This window comes from Hibiscus syriacus, unplaced genomic scaffold (genome assembly GCF_006381635.1).
Source record: "Hibiscus syriacus cultivar Baekdansim isolate YM2019G1 unplaced genomic scaffold, ASM638163v2 tig00112343_pilon, whole genome shotgun sequence".
Taxonomy (NCBI): Eukaryota; Viridiplantae; Streptophyta; class Magnoliopsida; order Malvales; family Malvaceae; genus Hibiscus; species Hibiscus syriacus.
In genome coordinates, this window is record NW_024063306.1 from 772,778 (window position 1) to 793,599 (window position 20,822).

Here is a 20,822-nt window from a genome sequence, read left to right on the forward strand (position 1 = left end):
TTGATTTTACTGATCCATAGATCTGTAATTCCAAGTTCACACCCCGCGTGAAGTTTCTTGCTTTTCTAGTCCCAGATCTTCCTTTTCAAGTATATAACCCCAAGTTTTCAAATTAAAAGGTAAGCTTTCTCCTTTTGGTCTTTTCCCTATCTGTTTTCCTGCACTTGGTGCTGGAAATATAAGTTGATTTAGGAATGATTAGTGGGTCTAAAGAGTTTTGTGAATCTGGGTTTTGTTTGAAGCTTCTCAATGTGAAACATTAGACCTTCTGGATATCCTAATGGTTTGACCAAACTACTTTGTTAGGGGAAAAAAAAGAAGTGATCTTGACCGATTCCCTTGTTTCCCAAAAAAAAACCTTTTGTGTTTTGTTGATTTTTTCCATCAGGAGCTTGTACGGTCATGACTTTCCTGTTTTAAGAAGGAACATCTTTTGTTGTTTGAGCTCAATGACAAACTGAGAAGCAGTTAGCTTCTTGGACATCACTTATTGATCTCCTAGTGTTCTGTACCTTCTAGTTGGTGCTGTTCCCCTTAAAGGGGTTGTGGAAGATACTAAGTTGCAGGTTGCTGCACATTGAACTATTGCTGATCTTTTAGGTGTGCTTTGTTGTTTTTATTGCTGCTGTTGCTGCAGTGTTCCAGTTTTGCGTTGAGAACCAAAGGAGGATGGGGATCATCCTTCAAATTTGTAGGGCCTGGTTTAGATGAGTATTGGGAGGGTTTTGTGGGTGAGATGAGGGATGTTTTCTGGGTTGATGAAGTTTTTGAGGGCCTGTTTTCGACCGAGTTCAGATCGATACGTTCACGCAAGTTCTGAAGCCTGAGGTCGTCAAGATGGCCTTTTGTGGTACAAGGACTCAGGGCAGCACATCAATGGTGAGTTCTCCATGGCAGTTGTACAGGCCAACAATTTACTTGAGGACCAGAGCCAGCTTGAGTCTGGTCGTTTGAGTTCACACGAGTCTGGCCCCTATGGTACTTTTGTTGGTGTATATGATGGGCATGGAGGCCCGGAGACTTCACGCTACATCAACGATCATCTCTTTCAACATTTAAAGCGTAAGCCCAAAGCATTTGCTAAGGTTATACTTTTCTGTTTCCCTTTATATTGATGATTTGGATGTGATGATATGATTGTGAATTACTGTGGTAAACTTGTTGAAGCGGTAGTTAAGTGTTTTGTTTTGAACCAAAACCTAGAGATATCTTTGTTATGTTTGGGTGTTCGCTTTTTGTACTGATGACGTTTGTTATGGTCAGGATTTACTGCAGAGCAGCAAGGGATGTCGGTTGATGTGATACGAAAAGCGTATCAAGCAACAGAAGAGGGTTTCTTATCTCTTGTTACCAAACAGTGGCCTATGAAACCGAAAATTGCAGCTGTTGGATCGTGCTGCCTAGTTGGTGTTATTTGTGGTGGAACTCTTTATGTTGCCAACCTTGGTGATTCCCGTGTTGTCTTGGGGAGAGCTGTGAAGGCGACAGGAGAGGTTCTAGCCATTCAGCTGTCGGCTGAGCATAATGTGTGTATAGAGTCTGTAAGACAGGAGATGAAGTCATTGCATCCAGATGACTCACAAATTGTAGTTTTGAAGCATAACGTATGGCGTGTAAAAGGTCTCATACAGGTGCGTTACACTGTGCACATTTTCTTTTTAATTTTTAAGTAGTGGTAGTTTAGCTGCTAAGATGAGTAGGTAATCACAGTATTTCAAAACAACAATGCTTTTGCATAGCTGTGATAAGTGGTTGGGAACAAATCATTGGAAGAGCAAATACGACTTTCACGCCTCTGCAGAGACAAAGAGAGCTTGAACTGTTTCTTGTCCAAATTGAGCGCTTTTGGAGCATGTTGTTTTGGATGTTTCTAAAGTTCTTATTGAAGTGCAGGAACCCGGGTTTTCATATACTCAGGCATATGTTTTAGAATTTAAAATTTTCAAGGCAAGGAGACCAGTTTGTCTAAATAACCAATCTAGTTGGATGCTTGGAAGAGAAAAAGGAAATGTGAAAAAATCTTTGACTATAAGAGATCTTAGTAATTAAAAAGGTTACAGAAGGGGTAAGAAAGTGCTACCGGCTGTTTCATAAGCTAAAGAACCTGAACGAACACTGTTGGATTCCATGTTGATCACATGGAAAGAAAGTAATTTGATGGTTACCCATGGATGTATTTTCCAAGTGATGGTCTTGGAGTTGGTTATTTTTGAACTTCAGACTTTTTATTATCGAATCACGTTAGCTGTATGAGCTTTCAGCTCTATTTAGTTGTCTTAGCTTTGTTAACAAAAAGGTTCGGTGAAAGGAGATACTCTGCTAGATTTTAACCAGCCCCCGGTTTTATTGACCGAATAAACTATTAAGTTGTGGTTGCCTTGTCATGATGGCTTTGGAAGACGGCCACAGCAAGCAACCCCTCAACAAAATGAACCCCTTACCCAAAGCATGGGGATTGGAGAAATAGTTCTTTTACCTAGCCCATAAGTACTAATTTAAATGTATTTTCTTGGTTTTTGAACTTCATTAGAATCTATAGCTAGACTAGGAAATCCAACGGGACGGTTCTCACTTTGGATTCCTTAACCGATAGTTTAGACAAGTTTCTTGCTTGATCAAATTGGTCGAGAAACTTCGGAGCAAGTAACCACATATATGTATGGGGTCTTTAGAAATAATTTAAAATTTTTCAAAAAGCAATGTGCATATGGATTTCATTTGCGAAAGATTCTTTTGCTGCCATGGTTGTTGCCCTTTATGCACAAACGCCACAACTGCTTTGTTAAAAACCTTAAGACTGACCATGATGGTGCAAAGCCTTTATATTCGTTAACTAGGTTTTTGCTATAATATCACTATTGTAGAATCCCCTCACCACATCCCCGATCGAAGAGTGTGTGAGAGAGAGGTATAGTACATTCCACAAATGCATAAAGCATGCTATATGTCTAGCAGCTCAATATTGTAATGACCTTTCTCCGGTTTTCCATGGCTTGTTGTCGGTTCACACTTTTTCAGATTGCTTATTGATAGAATTCTTGATCTTTCAGATTTCCAGGTCTATTGGTGATGTATATTTGAAAAAGGCCGAGTTCAACAGGGAGCCTTTATATAAAAAATTCCGCCTTCGCGAACCTTTTAAAAAGCCAATATTGAGTGCAGATCCATCAATATCAACGCATCAGCTGCATCCACAGGATCAGTTCGTGATATTTGCATCGGATGGGCTTTGGGAGCATTTAAGTAATCAGGAGGCTGTCGATATAGTTCAAAATCATCCACGAAGTGTAAGTCTATGCTTCAATCTTAGGTATCATTTATCTTGTTATATATTTTCTCGAATTACCCTTTCATGCGGTCCGAGTATGATGATTTTAGAGAAAATCGCCTCAGTGACCAAAAATGTCTTATAATATATGATTTTAACCAACTTTTTTTGGATTTGCCAAAATGACAAACAAAATCGCAATGCGAAATAAAAATCGCAACGCGATCTCCAGAATCGCAAATCAGTTCCCAGAATCGCAATGCGATAGTACAAATTCGCATTGCGATTTTTCAGAATCGCAACACGAATATGAAAATCGCAACGCGAACATATAAATCGCAACGAGTATCCGTAAAATCGCAACGCGTATCCGTAAATCGCAACGAAAATACGTAAAATCGCAACGCTTATCCGTAAATCGAAACGAGAATACGTAAATCGTAACGCGTATCTGTAAATCGCAACGAGAATACGTAAATCGTAATGCGTATCCGTAAATCGCAACGACAATACGTAAAATCGTAACGCGTATCCGTAAATCGCAACGTGATTTTTAAAGCGCCATTAGAATCGCTACGCGTATTTTATTTTCAAATTTCAAACACGAATATTAATTAGAGAAAATAACCTCAGTGACAAAAAATGTCTTATAATATACGATTTTAACAAACTTTTTTGGATTTGCCAAAATGACCAACTAAATCGTAATGCGATCGATAATTCGCAACGCGATCTCTGGTATCGCAAATCAGTTTCCAGATTCGCACCGCGATTCTGACTAATTTTCCAAATCGCGTTGCGATTTTCATTTCGCTTTACGATTCCCTCGTTGCGATTTTCATTTCGCATTTCGATTCTCTCGTTGCGATTTTCATTTCTCATTGCGATAGTCATTTTTGCCTTCAACATAATGCAGATTGAAATCAACCATTACATTTCAATCAATTAAACAAGCACAAATAATAATTATGTTCACATCAATTAAACAAATCAACTTTTACAAATCAATTAAACAATCAAAAAATAAGCAATAATTCTTATTTCCTCATCTACTATTGAATCAACTTTTGCAGCCATACATCATTTTCACGCAGCTCACTTCTGAGATTAACCTGCAGAAACTAAATATTTGCACAAACAACACTTTCTACACATCTAAAACCTACAAACAACAAATTATTGAATTCTAGGTACTTAACCAAACATTTTCAAACCAAAAGCCTATAAACTTACCAATTGTTTATGAACATTTTTATAACGCGGATGCAGGTAGGCAGCGTCTCGTATATATCGATCTAGCCATATAATGTCGAAACCACAAGCCTACTGCAGCTCTATCTCTATCGGTGGGAGGTAGATACTTTATACTTCCTGTGATCAAACGCTCCAACGCCAAGCATACGAGAGGACCACAATCCCCTCTGGCTCCTTCCGTTTGTTGTGGTGCGGTCCCATCTCTGCTAACTGTAATATTGAGCTTCTTTAGCTTCTTGTTTTCAGAACGAGACCAATAATTTATCGCATCCAAGAATTTAGCCAAATGAGAGCTCCATCCTTTAATAATATCTCTTAAATCAACAAATGATATGTAATTTATCATGCTGTCATATACTATTGCCTTAAGGGATGGGAGCCAGAGCTCGACGAGAAGCCAATGTTTACGTTCCAAAACAGGGATAAACACATGCAATTATAAGTAATAATTCATTCATTTGCGCACTTATTTATGAATAGCTTTAAACTCAATCTAAAATAAATACAAATCTTATCGATCTCACACCATGCATGATAAAGTTTAGCTTGTTCATTGCTCAACGCAAATAATTCATCTCGTTGATTCTTCAAGTGAACGACGTTAAAAGACGTCGGCATAATTGTATATCGTGTATTTCTTTTATTTTTCTTAAGTTTCCTAATTATTAGAAGACGTGACACCTACGCATCGATATGTTATTTTACAAAAAAAGACATATATTAGTGACTTACATAAATTTAAAAAAAAAATAATCAAATTGAAATATAAGAAAAATATAAGCCTTACCCCTCCATCGAAATAGTCATTGTCTTCGACCCCTAATAATACGTCCTACCAAGACCGATCAAGCAACAAATAGATATCATCGTTGAGCTTGCATATGTCAGTGAAACACCCATGGCTCCGCTCATGTAGATAAAAATCAACTGCGGTCTTAGCCCAAAGGGTGTTATCCAGAATTGTGTCCGATAGTTGTCTTCTCTCCACTTCAGATACCGGAATGGTACTGGCCGATAACTCATACGAGAGCCAACTCTCATTCATCATGTCCGGCACGTCAGAGGGTTTCTCAAGAATCTTACATATGACGCCATGTGAATCGAGCTCTTGAACGGTGGGAGGGTTCTCTTCAACGATGACAGTGGCATCTTGAACGGTGGGAGGGGACTCTCGAGGAATGATAGGGGCCTCTTCAACGATAGGAGTGGACTCTTGAGGGATGACAGGCGAGTTGAGCTTCTTCTTGCGGTGTCTTCGCACTATTGGGGTGTACGGAGACTTAATAGCACGTGCACGCCGTCTGATGCGTGAACTCCGTCGTGCAAGAAAAACCCGACATAAAGCATCCACCTTATCGGGCCGCTAAATAATTAAATACAAAATTCAGTAAATAAACAGACATGATATTTAAACAGTGAAAACAAAGACAAATATGTTTCAAACTTAGCAGAATTGTAAGCAACCGAACAAATTTACTTTCAACCAAAAGATAAAATAAAGACAAATACTAACTTCACAGTGTTAAAGAATATACAGTTTAGCAGAATTGACAACAACCGAATAAATTTACTTCAACCAAAAGACAAAACAAAAGACAAATACTAACTTTATAGTGTTAAAGAATAAACAGTTTAGCAGAATTGGCAGCAACCGAATAAATTTACTAAGCAATCTAAGTAGAATGGTTAATCTAAGTGAAATTACGAGTAAATTTATCATCAAGTTTAACCATTCCACTTAGATTGTTTAGTAAATTTATTCGGTTGCTGCCAATACTGCTAAACTGTTTATTCTTTAACACTGTAAAGTTAGTATTTGTCTTTTGTTTTGTCTTTTAGTTGAAGTAAATTTATTCGGTTGCTGCCAATTCTGCTAAACTGTATATTCTTTAACACTGTGAAGTTAGTATTTGTCTTTGTTTTGTCTTTTGGTTGAAAGTAAATTTGTTCGGTTGCTGCCAATTCTGCTAAGTTTGAAACATATTTGTCTTTGTTTTCACTGTTTAAATATCATGCCTGTTTATTTACTGATTTTTGTATTTAATTATTTAGCGGGCCGATAAGGTGGATGCTTTACGTCGGGTTTTTCTTGCACGACGAAGTTCACGCATCAGACGGCGTGCACGTGCTATTAAGTCTCCGCACACCCCAATAGTGCGAAGACACCACAAGAAGAAGCCCGACTCGCCTGTCATCCCTCAAGAGTCCACTCCTATCGTTGAAGAGGCCCCTATCATTCCTCGAGAGTCCCCTCCCACCGTTCAAGATGCCACTGTCATCGTTGAAGAGAACCCTCCCACCGTTCAAGAGCTCGATTCACATGGCGTCATATGTAAGATTCTTGAGAAACCCTCTGACGTGCCGGACATGATGAATGAGAGTTGGCTCTCGTATGAGTTATCGGCCAGTACCATTCCGGTATCTGAAGTGGAGAGAAGACAACTATCGGACACAATTCTGGATAACACCCTTTGGGCTAAGACCGCAGTTGATTTTTATCTACATGAGCGGAGCCATGGGTGTTTCACTGACATATGCAAGCTCAACGATGATATCTATTTGTTGCTTGATCGGTCTTGGTAGGACGTATTATTAGGGGTCGAAGACAATGACTATTTCGATGGAGGGGTAAGGCTTATATTTTTCTTATATTTCAATTTGATTATTTTTTTTTTAAATTTATGTAAGTCACTAATATATGTCTTTTTTTGTAAAATAACATATCGATGCGTAGGTGTCACGTCTTCTAATAATTAGGAAACTTAAGAAAAATAAAAGAAATACACGATATACAATTATGCCGACGTCTTTTAACGTCGTTCACTTGAAGAATCAACGAGATGAATTATTTGCGTTGAGCAATGAACAAGCTAAACTTTATCATGCATGGTGTGAGATCGATAAGATTTGTATTTATTTTAGATTGAGTTTAAAGCTATTCATAAATAAGTGCGCAAATGAATGAATTATTACTTATAATTGCATGTGTTTATCCCTGTTTTGGAACGTAAACATTGGCTTCTCGTCGAGCTTCAGCTCCCATCCCTTAAGGCAATAGTATATGACAGCATGATAAATTACATATCATTGGCTGATTTAAGAGATATTATTAAGGGATGGAGCTCTCATTTGGCTAAATTCTTAGATGCGATAAATTATTAGACTCGTTCTGGAAATAAGAAGCCAAAGAAGCTCAATATTACAGTTAGCAGAGACGAGACCGCACAACAAACGGAAAGAGCCAGAGGGGATTATGGTCCTCTCGTATGCTTGGCGTTGGAGCGTTTGATCACAGGAAAGTATCTACCTCCCAACGATAGAGCTGCAGTAGGCTTGTGGTTTAGGCATTATATGGCTAGATCGATATATACGAGACGCTGCCTACCTGCATCCGCGTTATAAAAATGTCCATAAACAATTGGTAAGTTTATAGGCTTTTGGTTTGAAAATGTTTGGTTAAGTACCTAAAATTCAATAATTTACTGTTTGTAGGTTTTAGATGTGTAGAAAGTGTTGTTTGAGCAAATGTTTGGTTTCTGCAGGTTAATCTCAAAAGTGAGCTGCGTGAAAATGATGTATGACTGCAAAAGTTGATTCAATAGTAGATGAGGAAATAAGAATTATTGCTTATTTTTTGATTTGTAAAAGTTGATTTGTTTAATTGATGTGAACATAATTCTTATTTGTTTGTTTAATTGATGTGAACATAATTCTTATTTGTTTGTTTAATTGATTGAAATATAATGGTTGATTTTGTTGATTTCAATCTGCATTATGTTGAAGGCAAAAATGACTATCGCAATGTGAAATAAAAATAGCAACGAGAGAATCGTAACGCGAAACTAAATTCGCATTGCGATTTTCATTTCGCTTTGCGATTCCCTCGTTGCGATTTTCATTTCGCATTGCGATTCTCTCGTTGCGATTTTCATTTCGTATTACGATAGTTATTTCCGCGTTGCGATAGACATTAAGATGATTGCAAACGTCATTTCCGTGTTACGATAGTCAATTGAATGCCTAATAAGTGATAACAACTGAACAGATCATAGCAATTTTCAAACTCAAGTTACTAATATATGCCTAACTGAAAATATTAAAAATGCACACATAAAATTCACATAATACAACGTTTGCATTTAAAAATCACCTAAGTTAACAGTCCCAAAAGGTGAAGCCGGTTGTGATTGGGATTTTAAAGATGATTGCGATTTTGATTGTCTTTTGCTCGACACCATATGAGATTTGGATTTTGATGAGGATCCATATTTTGGTAGAAGAAAAGATGATTGTGATGGCACTAGTGATCCACATGTCAACCTTGTATGACCACTTTCCTTGCACCGACTACATGTCGATCTCTTCTTCTCTTCACCCTTAGAAGGTATACGATCGTGACTTTTTGGTCGGCCAGGTAGCCTTCTGTCCATGGCTGGTGGCAAAACTATTTGTAAGTCATCTGGTATGTCCCACTCAGAAGGTTGTGGAATAGGGTAGACAATCTCGCCATAAGTCTGTCGATATATTTCTGCAGTGTAGCAATCCATAGCGTATGCGCTTGAATCATCTTGGTTTAGATGAAGAGAAACTTTTATAACATGGCCACACGGATAACCAGATGTTTGCCATTTCATACAACTACACGTCTTTGCATTTAGATTGACAAGCCCATTTAAGTTATTATCTAGTACTTGAAACAAAGTGTTTGAACATGGTTCAACTCTCCATGACGTTGACTTCACAACACGTTTCGTTATCTTTTTTTCTGTCCATGGTGTAACACGATGTTCCAATGTTCATGTAAATTATAATACTTAGTAAAATATATGATAAGTTACGAATTTAAAGAAATAATATCTGCATGGTTTCTTTTCTTATAGTACCACTGTTGAATAGAGGCTCGAAAAAATTCCATTAACATAGTAATGGGTAATTTCCGGGAATGACGACTTAGAGCGTTGATTGATTCTGCACTATTAGACATCATGAAACCATATCTTGCTACAAGTTGATGTACTCTTGACCATCTTTCAAACCCGACATCTTCTAGTGTTTGAGCACACTGAGGCAAAACACGTCTTAAACAGTTTATATGCTTATTAAAATCCACTTCCCGATAAGCTTTTACAGTCTTCCAGTATGTCCATTTGTGATTTTTTATACCAACTGACCTTGATTTTAGATTTCTATACAAATGAACACCACAAAGTCCATGAAAAGCATCTAGGAAACACCTTCTAACAGCGTTGTCAATTGAGTTTGCCATATCGGATATGATTGTCAGATTGCTAATAGGACCTATGCAATCCCTAAGATGCCCCATAAACTATGTCTATGAATCAGAAGTTTCAGATTTGTCAACCCCGTAAGCTATTGGCAGTATCCCATTGTTAGCATCCATGGCTACTGCTAATAAGTTTACTCCAAGGTACCAACCTTTTAAATGTGCTCCGTCAACTATAATAATTGGGCGCATGCAATTAATAAACGAACGAATCTACAAAATCATATACACAAGAAATATAATCATTTAAATGTGAAATGCATGTAACTAACAAAAATGAGTTAACAAAATTATATTGATTTACTAACCGCATCACCAATGGTGATAAACAGCAACTCGAAGCGTCTATCTTTATCTGTTTTGATATGAGTTACCGACCTAGGATTTTTCAGCTTTAAATTGTGATAATAAGCCGGCAGATGGGCAAACGATGCTTCTGGCGACCCCCTCAACAATTTCAAGGCATAACATTTGGCTCTCCAAGCTTGAGAATATGAGATACTAATCTTGAACCGAGCATTCATGTCAGTCATAATTTCATGTCCCCGATATATCCTACTATTCAAAAACATTAACTCAGCCAGAAAACCACCCAACACCTTTTTGTTTGCCTGTCTATGGTAAGGAAAAACTTGGGTTCTTGAACATGTATGTTTATCAATAAAAGTCATAATTTGAAACATTTCGCAATCTTTTATCCTCTTTGCAATCATACGCCACATACAGTTTTTGTCAATCATACACCTTGTTTCGAAACGATCTTTGCTTGATTTGTTAACTTTTAGTTGATAGCCATCTTCCACACATTTCGTATACGAATAATTTTTGTGTAACAATCAACTGTTATCTTTACCAACTCTTCTTCCGGTATCTGAAGTAATTCTGACATATTCCAGTTATACTCCCGTGGTATTTTCTTCGAGGATTTTTCTTTGGGGATTTCTTCTTCTTCTTTTTCTTCTTCAGTGTTATATGAATTACAGAATGGATATTCAATATGTTCATTTACAATCGTAACTTCCTCCTCATTATCATCAACAATATCTTCCTCGGCAACAGTTGTTTCATCATCAAAATTCGGGTATTGACCAATATCAAAACCATTACACGCAGGGTCTGTTTCTTCTTCTGAAAAATCATCAAAATCCGAGTATTGACCAAGATCAAAGTTCGGGTATTGACCAATATCAAATTTCGAATACTGACTAGTACTCACAATTTTTTCTGTTGGCTCATCATCGTCTAACTGATCAATACGAAAACCGGAATTTGGTGCTGAAAGTTGATTGGGATTTGGATTAGGGAAAGGTTGTGGGTTTAGAGATTGTGTTTGGTATTGGAAATGTGGTGAAACAATATTTGATTGGTGATGAAATTGTGGTGGAACAATTAAATTTTGAGCACCATAAACTGGGGTTGAAAAACTTAGTTGATTACTATCCGCTACTGACCCAACTTCACTACTTCTAGGTTTAACAACATACAATGTAAAATCATCACTTAAAACACTAATGTAAGCAATGAATCGTTCAACATCTTTATTGTCGGTTAACAAATAAATTTTACCATTTATCTGATAAGATAGCCTAAATCCACTTAGGGGCTTTAAATTCAATTTATTTGCAACACGTAACATTAGAGTTTCATAAGTTAACTTTTTTAATAACAGTTTTAGTTGAAAATTCATGGATAAATGCATATATTGTAAAACACCATGAACATTCTCCCATGACCCTCCAAAACACAAATCTATCCAAACATGATCAATATTAGATGATTTCATTATTGTAAATTAATTTACTAAACAAACGAGCTGCGAAACTAAAACCTGTTGCCGGATGAGGAACGGATGTCGCCGAAGAGAGTGATAGATGGAGATGGAATGAGTTGCGATTTAGGAATTTAGGTTATGAGTTGCTGCTGCTGCGTAGTTATATACCCAAAACATTTATGTTACGAAATTAAAACCTGTTGCGAATTCAGAAATCGAGTTGCGAATTTAAAATTCAGTATTGCGATAGTCAGAATCTCGTTGCGATTTACGTATTCGCATTGCGAATTAGGAAAATCGCAACGCGAATTTGGGAAATCGCAATGCGATAGTTAGAATCGCGTTGCGAATCTGGAAACTGATTTGCGATACCGGAGATCGCGTTGCGAATTATCGATCGCGTTGCGAATTATCGATCGTATTGCGATTTAGTTGGTCATTTTGGCAAATCCAAAAAAAGTTGGTTAAAATAGTATATTATAAGGCATTTTTGGTCACTGAGGTTATTTTCTCATGATTTTATCGTAAAAAGACCATATATGAATGATATGCCTGTAACGAATGGTGTTTTTCCGCTCATCTTCCTGCATGCAGACAAGTGGAAAAACGACATTTGCTCATGTAGCGTATGAACGATGCTCATGCAGGAACAAGGGGTGATCTGAAAATAAGGGTAAAAACGTTGAATGTTAACCTTTCAGTTTTGGACTATGCAGGGAAGTGCAAAGAGGCTCGTAAAAACTGCTCTACAAGAGGCAGCAAAGAAGCGAGAAGTGAGGTATTCCGACTTGAAGAAGATCGACCGCGGAGTCCGCCAGCATTTCCATGACAACATCACAGTAATCGTGGTGTTTCTCGACTCGAACCTAGTGAGCAAGGCCAGCTCGATTAAGGGCCCTAATCTATCCGTTAGAGGGGGAGGAGTCAACTTCCCTCCTAACATACTGGCTCCCTGTGCTACGCCAACCGAAGCTGGTGGCACCTGATCATGTACGCTTATGTCGTATGTTTTTCCTCCTTTGTTGTATTATTTTCTTATGTGAATACCAGGTAGCTTACGAAAAGCGATAAATGAGTGAGCCTTCGATTCTTTAATGTACTCCATAACGTTTAACCGGAAACTAATACCCGTATCGAGCTTCATGTTCATCGAAAAACTCGAAAGAACTATAGAAAGAACAAGTTGACGATTGTTATAGTTACTACCTGGGATAGTTTTCATAGTTCATATATTAGTAGTCTCCTTTTGTTCTTCTGTTAGTGCAGTTTACTCTTTTTCTGTCTGAATCTCGTATTATGCGGATAATATCTCACATTCTTGTGTACGTAAAAGAACCGTGGATAACCCTAATGCAACATGCAAAGAATACATATATATATATATATATATATATATATATATATATATATATATATATATATATATATATATATATATATATATATATATGTATGTATTTCATCAAAGGTGTTTTGAGGGAATAATTCAATTATCAAGGGGTTCTTCTGAGCAACAAAGCTAAAATATAGCAGAGGAGGGAGTCAACTGATGCTAGTGCAACGATGAGCCCGGCAACTAGAACAAGAGTTAAAATAGCAGTCTTCAGCTGGAAAAGGAAAACGACGATGAAAACAAATACGTTTTAGCGTATACTAATCCGTTATAATATCAAACATTCTACAACTTTCGAGTGTAAGTTTTCCGATTCTTACCGTGCTTACAAAGCTAGGCCATTCTATGTATTTCAGTTGACTAGGTTGCTCAACCAGAAACGCAGACAAAGATCTTATGCCCCTACAAGCGTCAAGCATCATGCATCAGTTACTCAACAAAGGCAACATACACGAATATCATCGAGACTAACAGGGAAGGGAAGCAAACAGGGAAAAGAAAGGGGAAACAAGAGCATTCTTCAGTGAATTACCATATGGTTTCCCTAATCAGACTTAGCCAGAAAGGTTCCTCGGGTAATTCATCGTCGAAACTCAGTCAATGACGGTCACTTCCTACTGACACAACATGCCTGCTTGTGCAAGGCTTCCTAAGAGAACTTCCTCTCGAAATCTACAAGAACAAAACATCCAAACATCAAGCAATACTGCTCAACATGCCGAGCAAAAACAGAATTTAAGACAATACAGCACATAAATATTACCTCCACGGAAGCCGATCCATTAGGCTTATAACAAGCAAGCCTAGTTCTTTGGTATTTGTTTAGCTGAAAATATAGCTTACCATAACTAGGATGAAGCAAACCTACAAAATTTAAGGGGGGGAAAATAAAAAACAGTACAAAAAATCATAAATGTTCTAAAAAAAAGAAGAGAAAAAACCTGAAGAAACTGCCGGAAACCTAGAAACAATCATCATTGTTCCAAAGTTGATTGTTATAATAGTCTTGTCCACTGCTAATGAAGAAACATACAGAAGATTATATATAATATATATATAGTTAACCCAGAAATAAAAAATTCCCAGGCAGCAATCTCCTTTACCATTTCAACCTCCCTTTCCAGGGGAACAAAACAAGTGTAAAAAGGACCTAGGATTGTACTGCTCGTAGTTCTAGCAAACAACTTATAATTAATCTAAACTCCGAAAGGAAAATAAAGTGAATCTTTCACCATACTGTTGCAGAAGAAAATAACAACCAGACAGGAACAAAAAATAGAAGAAATAACCCCGAAGGTATAGGAAACAGTGAATTCGACGGTACCGTTTGTTTGCGATGAAGAAGACGAAGAAGGTCGGCCGTGGAATGTCCTCTCGCTTCACAAATCAAAACCCAGACGCCAAGCGAGAGGCTTTAGCCTTAGGAGATTTTAATAGTTTCTCAAGTCCAATAACATGTACTGGGGTATATTGGCCCAATAGGCCAAATGGGTAAATTATTTGGAAAATTAGGGTAAGTAAAAATTAATTTTGCAATATACCGTAACTTTTATAGTATTCATAAAACTCGTCAAGTTGATGTGATGAATTTTAATAAAAATATAACTTTTTATTAAAATTGATCACATCAAAATAAAAGTTTAAATAAAAATATATTTTATTAAAATTCATCGTTTCGACGTAACAAATTTCATATCACTGTTGAAAATATCATAAATCTTAAAATAATTTTCTACTAAATAAAAAACCAGTAGGCTGTACTGGGCTAATTTTGCCTGTACTGTGGAATTGCATTAGGCCCAAGAAATGGAGGCCATCATGATAAGGAAAGGGACGACGTGAGGGATTTGATTTTTTTTAAAAAAATATTATTCTTATTATTAATGTAACGGTAGACACTTAAAATTATAACGGAAAAATGTTAATTTAAGATATAATTTAGATATCTAAAAATATTAAGTCAAAGAAAAATAGAAACTCAATATAAGACCGTCAATAAAGAAATCATGTTATCGACGTCAACTTGTTAAGGGCATGCATAGGAGGGGTCCGAGGGGATCGTCTTTATTTTTTTTGTCAAATAATAATTTTAGTCCCTATTAATTTAAATATTTTTCAAATTAAACCTTTAGATTCCTCTCAAATTTTAGATTAAATACTTCTCAAGTTACTATTAACTTCAAAATTAGATAATTTAACCCATCTGATCTGTTCGAAATTAAAGCAAATCACATGTAGAATGAACACAATTGAGGTTCACAGCTGTGAGGATAAGGCTATGCAGCCTATGCTGCTGTCCCCTCAATTTTTGTATTATTAAAGACTATATATTCCTACTTAGATCTCTTAATTTTAGTTTAATTAGATTGTGATTACTTTTTATTATACTTTATCCTCTTGAGTTAGTATATGGACTCCGTCCTAGTTGTGAGTGTTGTGAGTCGTCGGATATGTTGGAAGCATGCAGGTGATTGGAGTAAGGACGGCCCTGATGATGCCACTTATTGGGAATCTGTCGGATCAGTATGGCAGGAAATCTCTTCCATTATCCCCTTCGGTACGTATGCTTTTCGTTTTCATGTTAAGACAGTGTCAGACAATTTATATATATGTGTGAGTGTGTGTGTATATATATATATATATATTATTGGCATGCAGCCGAACAACCAATTATTTTTACGCGTATTACGCTCTCAAGACACTCACTGCCATGATCTGTGAAGGCAGCGTTAGCTGCCTTGCTCTTGCTTATTTGGTAATTAACCCTCAATCATTGTGTAATCGCTTTGTAATCAGTGTGGTTGTGTAAAGCTGAAGTTTATGGGATGTTCTCAGCAGGTAGACAACATAGCAGATGGCCAAAGGGCGTCTGCATTCGGAATTCTCTCGGGTATAACCTCGGGTATAAGCTTAATTATTCTCTGCAACCTCCAATCTGCAGCTTTTCTCGTCGTTGAATCGAGACTCTACAGGTTGCTACGTTCGTATCGATGCTCGCGGTTGTCTACATGAGAATTTTCCTCGAGGTAAGTATATCGGATCGAGATGACAGTATGACACAACCAATCTTGAAAGGAAGTGAAGATGTCGTTCAAAAGGATGGCAATGTTGTGCCTAGGAAGATGCCTGCATTCAAGAGAATTCCATCCCTTGGTGACATTATTTGCTTGCTGAGGAGCAGGTACTACTGGTTTGCTGTAAATTCCTTCTTTCGAGTTATCGATGTTCGAAATGACCAGTGAACTTCTGTAATTTCAGTCCGTCGTTTACCCAAGCAGCAATTGTTGCTTTCTTCTATAATCTTGCAGAGGGTGGGATGATATCTTCATAAATGGTATGCTTTTTTCCCTTTCCAATTGTGCAAAATAATGGTCACTTTATCTTAGTGTAGCTCAAAATTTTGTGACCCTGCAGTACTATTTGAAGGCTCGTTTCCATTTTAACAAGAACCAGTTTGCTGATTTGATGCTACTTGCTGGAATTATAGCGGCTGCTTCGCAGGTATAAACACCGTCGATACATTTCTCGTAGCTATTTCGATTCTTTCATCCATCAAATATCAGCTAAACATTGTTATTCTTATGCGTTTCTGAATCATATTTCTGCAGTTGTGTATCATGCCCTTATTGGTATCTCCCATCGGAGTTGGAAAGTTGCTTTCAATAGGACTCTTAGTTTCATGTATACACGTAAGAGTTTGTTTGTTTTCCTCAACTTATACTCAATCTCTTATTAACAATGGTAGGAAGAAATGTGAACTGATGATTTTCTTACCTGGTCTCTTCTGCAGGCCATTATTTACAGCATGGCCTGGTCACCATGGGTAATTAGATAAACCCGGAGTTTAACTTAGTTCGATCATAGGCAACCACTTATCTGTATTTATATCTCGTTCCTTCGAATGATTCGATATTTTCCTGCAGGTTCCCTATGCAACCACTGCATTATCTGCTGTGATGGTCTTTGCACCACCTTCTGTAGGTTATTCCTTTTATTGACGTTTCATCGTAAGCTCTGTTCGATTATCTGAAAGACACGTCTGCTGATTGGATCCGAATTACGAGTTATACAGTTACTCAGCATTGTTTCGAAACAAGTTGGCTCGGCGGAGCAGGTAACCGGATCTCCCTGTTTTGAATCCTTTTCTTCATGGATGAATTTAACTGTCAAACCATGGTACTATAACCAGGGCAAGGCTCAAGGATGCATATCAGGAGTGAGCTCCTTGGCCAACATCATTGCTCCATTGATTTTCAGCCCTCTCACAGGTTTCTAAAGATTGATGTTTTTTTACCCTTCCCCGCCCACCCCCATAAAAAAAATACAGTTTTTTTACTGTTGAAGGTCAATTAACAAATGGTTTCTACTGTTTATCCAGCATCATTCCTTTCTGAAGATGCACCATTTCATTTCCCTGGCTTTAGTATCTTGTGCATTGCCATATGAACCTTACCATATGAACCTTACTTGGTATAAAAGTAACCAAATATCTTTTTTACCATTGTCGATTCAGTCTTACGCAACTAAAACGACTCTTTTCCACTTTTGTTTAACAGGCGATCGCCTTCATTCTGAGTTTGACAATAGGGAATGCTCCTTCCGATTCAAGTAACAAAAGCAGCAGCAATTGCATGGAGGTTTAGAAAGAAGAGTGAAATGATGATGTCTGTGCAGTAATTATAGAAGGTGAAAGTCTCTTTCATTATCAATGGATGATTTCATGGAAGGTGACTTTTTTTTTTTATGCAAGACAAAACAAAAGCTATAGAAAGATACTGTTAGCTTATGAGTATGGTCAAGTGCAATGACTAAAAAGGGTTACCACAACATTATCATTCAACCGAATAAGTCTTCTGGACCGGAAGCATTCTCTCCGTCATCCGAAGAAGCATCGCTGTTGGTGTCGGATATCCATATGAGATCAAGAAGTTCTCGCCCTCTTGCCGATGAGTTTTCTCCGTGTCGTTCTAGTCTACTCCTCAGCCTCAGCCATGAAAGTAAACACATCAGCGGGTCCTGCGGTGAAGTCATGCGGTACATCCAGTCCCTAGGTTTTGGTTTGCACTGTAGACAGAAAGTGCAAAATTACAATCATCATTAGATCATTATAACTGGAAACACAAATTTTTTATAGTTATCGTCGTCATCATATGGTCGGGTAGGTTTTCTGTTTCGGGGAAAAATTGACAGCTCTGAAACTGGCCCATCATAGTCATCATCACTATCATCTTCAATGTTAAAAGGGGATCATTATCGTCGTCGTCATTATCATACACATCATCCTTGAGGTAAAACAAACAAAAGTGACTTTGTTTTGGAACCTTTCGCAAAGAAGTAATAGCAGAGAGATCAGCTCCTCTGCTTCTCATATGTCTCTAGAATAGAATCATGGACATAGCCGACCAATACGAGTGAATATATACAGTTAAAAACAGCAAACCTGTTCTATTTTGTTTTCATATTTTTCTTTCTATAAGAGATTAGAAGAACAAGACATACGTCCTCAATATTCGTCGGAAGAACAGCTTTATGAGGTGTCTTTGGAGTCCATATCTTGATACCAGTCTCTATTCCACTGCTATCAAGAACTGTATTACGAGGATGAAATTCGATACAGTTGACCACGTGCTTATCTGGTTCCATCACACGAACTAGCTCTCCACATTTCTTCTTCCATATAAATATTCGACCACAGTCAGATCCACTAACAACGTACTCTGCTCTAGGTCCAAAGAAGCTCACACCTTTCACCGTCTCACGGTTCATATGTCCCTTATAAACTTGTGGAATACCCTTGTCATTAGCATCCATAGCTGATGCCGACACAGCTGAATGATTTAAGTCCAATTTCACTTGCTTCACTGCATACAGATATATGAAGATGCCGGGGCTGGATCATGCCCCAGTCCCATATCTCGTGTAAAGAGATATATGAACTCGTTACTGTAGGAGACTAGAAGTTCACTCTGATCTGAAAAGGCCAAACCTGTTATTCCAACTAGATCATCACCAATCAAATATGGGGGGCAAAAACAATCAGCAGGTTGACCAAAATCAGTCGAGCCATCTCACTTGTATTTGCGTATATCATAAAGGCGAGCAAACTCATCAGATCCTGCAACTGCAAAGAGATTTGGGTTCCTTGGATCAATTGCAACAGAATTGAGCTTGATAACTCGCATGTAAGCCCTGCTATCATCAATTGGATAGCATGTGAAAAGTTCAGTAGCTTGTGCAGTTCTAAGATCAATCTGAAGTGCAAGTGATTGTGTAACGGAGCTGTATTAATCGGCTATATTAAAATCAAGTCAAAAAATAAGGCTATTAGAGAAAACGTCATCATACAACAAAAAGAAGAGAACAATAACATGAAAACCAATTGCAGTCAACTAGATATCGAAATTGAACTCCCAAAAGGTTGCTCAACTCAGCCACGGATGACTTAAGATCTCTCCCAACAACTATTGGTGCCACTTCAGTCACATAAATGTATGTAAATTATAAACCTAAAAGAATTTTAAGGAAATAATGACGACTCACATGCTGCACTAACCCATCTGTGCCACAAGTGTAAAATATATGAGGGCTTCCGGGTTCAATGGCCAATTTAAAAGCTCGGCCCTGATGTTTGGCCAGCAGCCTAGTTTCGACGCCGCGTTCCAAAATTTGAGCATGTCAAACCTACAAGAAAGACACAGCTCAAAGCCTTTGCTTAAGCCCATGATACTTGTTAGCCATGTAGCACTCTTTTCCGTTTCAACCCTCATGTTCCTTCTCAATGTAATGATGTAAACGATACTTGTTAGACTTTGAACATCGACTCCTTTTCCATTTAAACCATCAAAATTAAGCTCAAAGGGACAAGATTCATGCAGCAAATCGATCCTAAAAAATATTGTAAATTTTAGAAAATTGTTGCATGCCTAGACAAGAAATTCACCTCCCCATCTGCAGCGCAGGTAACCAAGCCGCGGTTATCTGTGTAAGGCATAAATCTTACTCGGAAAACATTGACGGAATGACCCGACCAGAAAAAAGCTGGGAATGCCCAGTTTCCCAATCCCATACAATAACACGCATGTCATCGGAGCCGGATACTAAATTGTTGCCATCAGCATTAAAGCACACTGTATTTACACAACCTTGGTGCTTTTCGAGTTTCCTATAAATGCCAAGCCAGAGCACAAGATCCTTCAACATAGAAATTTGAGAAAGATAGCAAGTTACTTATTCCACCTTCAAGGCATTTTCCCGCCGGTGTGCCGGACTTGTACTATAAACGGAATATCGATCCAAAACAAGGTAATATAAATAAGCATATCCATTCATTCAGGCAAAACTTCACAGAAAGTGCTAATGAGTATATATAAGTTCACTTCCAAGAAAATAAAATTCTACAGAAAAAGTTCAAAATTTTCCGATTCAATCAATGTCAAAGAAGGCATTTTTATCACTGTTCTTTCTATCACTAATTATCATGAATTGGCACCCGTCGATTATTTTTACAGCCCCAGATCAATAACAGATGCAAATTAACAAGATCGACTAATATCTGCCCGCCATCAATGATCATTAGACAATTAACTTTAATATTTGTATCAAATTAATCTACTAATATTAAAATTAGTTTAATTTTAATATTACATATACTTTTTAGGGTAAACTATACAAGTGACCACCCAACTATCCCTTTTCATTTTGACCATTGTTTTTGATTTCTTGTCAATCAGACCACTCAACTATTTAAATGTATTCGATAAGGCGATTAGCCGTTAAAATTTAACAAAAGTGCTGATGTCAAAGTTAATAAAACGCATTTAGTCCTTATTACTTATACAATCTATCAAAATGA

General features: G+C 37.4%; 2 protein-coding genes and 2 pseudogenes across 2 annotated transcripts; 2 read left to right on the forward strand and 2 right to left on the reverse strand.

Moving 5' to 3' along the window:
* Positions 1 to 4: 4 nt before the first annotated feature.
* LOC120177895 (probable protein phosphatase 2C 46) lies at positions 5 to 12,832 on the forward strand. Its single transcript, XM_039183880.1, has 5 exons — positions 5 to 119; positions 638 to 1,062; positions 1,264 to 1,631; positions 3,051 to 3,287; positions 12,294 to 12,832. Exons 2-5 carry the CDS (start codon positions 891 to 893, stop codon positions 12,561 to 12,563), a joined length of 1,047 nt encoding a protein of 348 aa, XP_039039811.1. The 5' UTR covers positions 5 to 119; positions 638 to 890; the 3' UTR covers positions 12,564 to 12,832.
* Positions 12,833 to 12,903: 71 nt separating this feature from the next.
* LOC120178043 lies at positions 12,904 to 13,564 on the reverse strand (the record flags this gene model as incomplete). Its single annotated transcript, XM_039184003.1, has 4 exons — positions 12,904 to 12,955; positions 13,036 to 13,184; positions 13,291 to 13,372; positions 13,503 to 13,564. Coding segments are annotated over 3 exons (258 nt in total), but the record flags the coding sequence as incomplete, so codon positions are not given.
* Positions 13,565 to 15,379: 1,815 nt separating this feature from the next.
* LOC120178044 lies at positions 15,380 to 18,376 on the forward strand (annotated as a pseudogene).
* On the reverse strand, positions 17,807 to 20,189 carry LOC120178045 (annotated as a pseudogene).
* Positions 20,190 to 20,822: the final 633 nt, after the last annotated feature.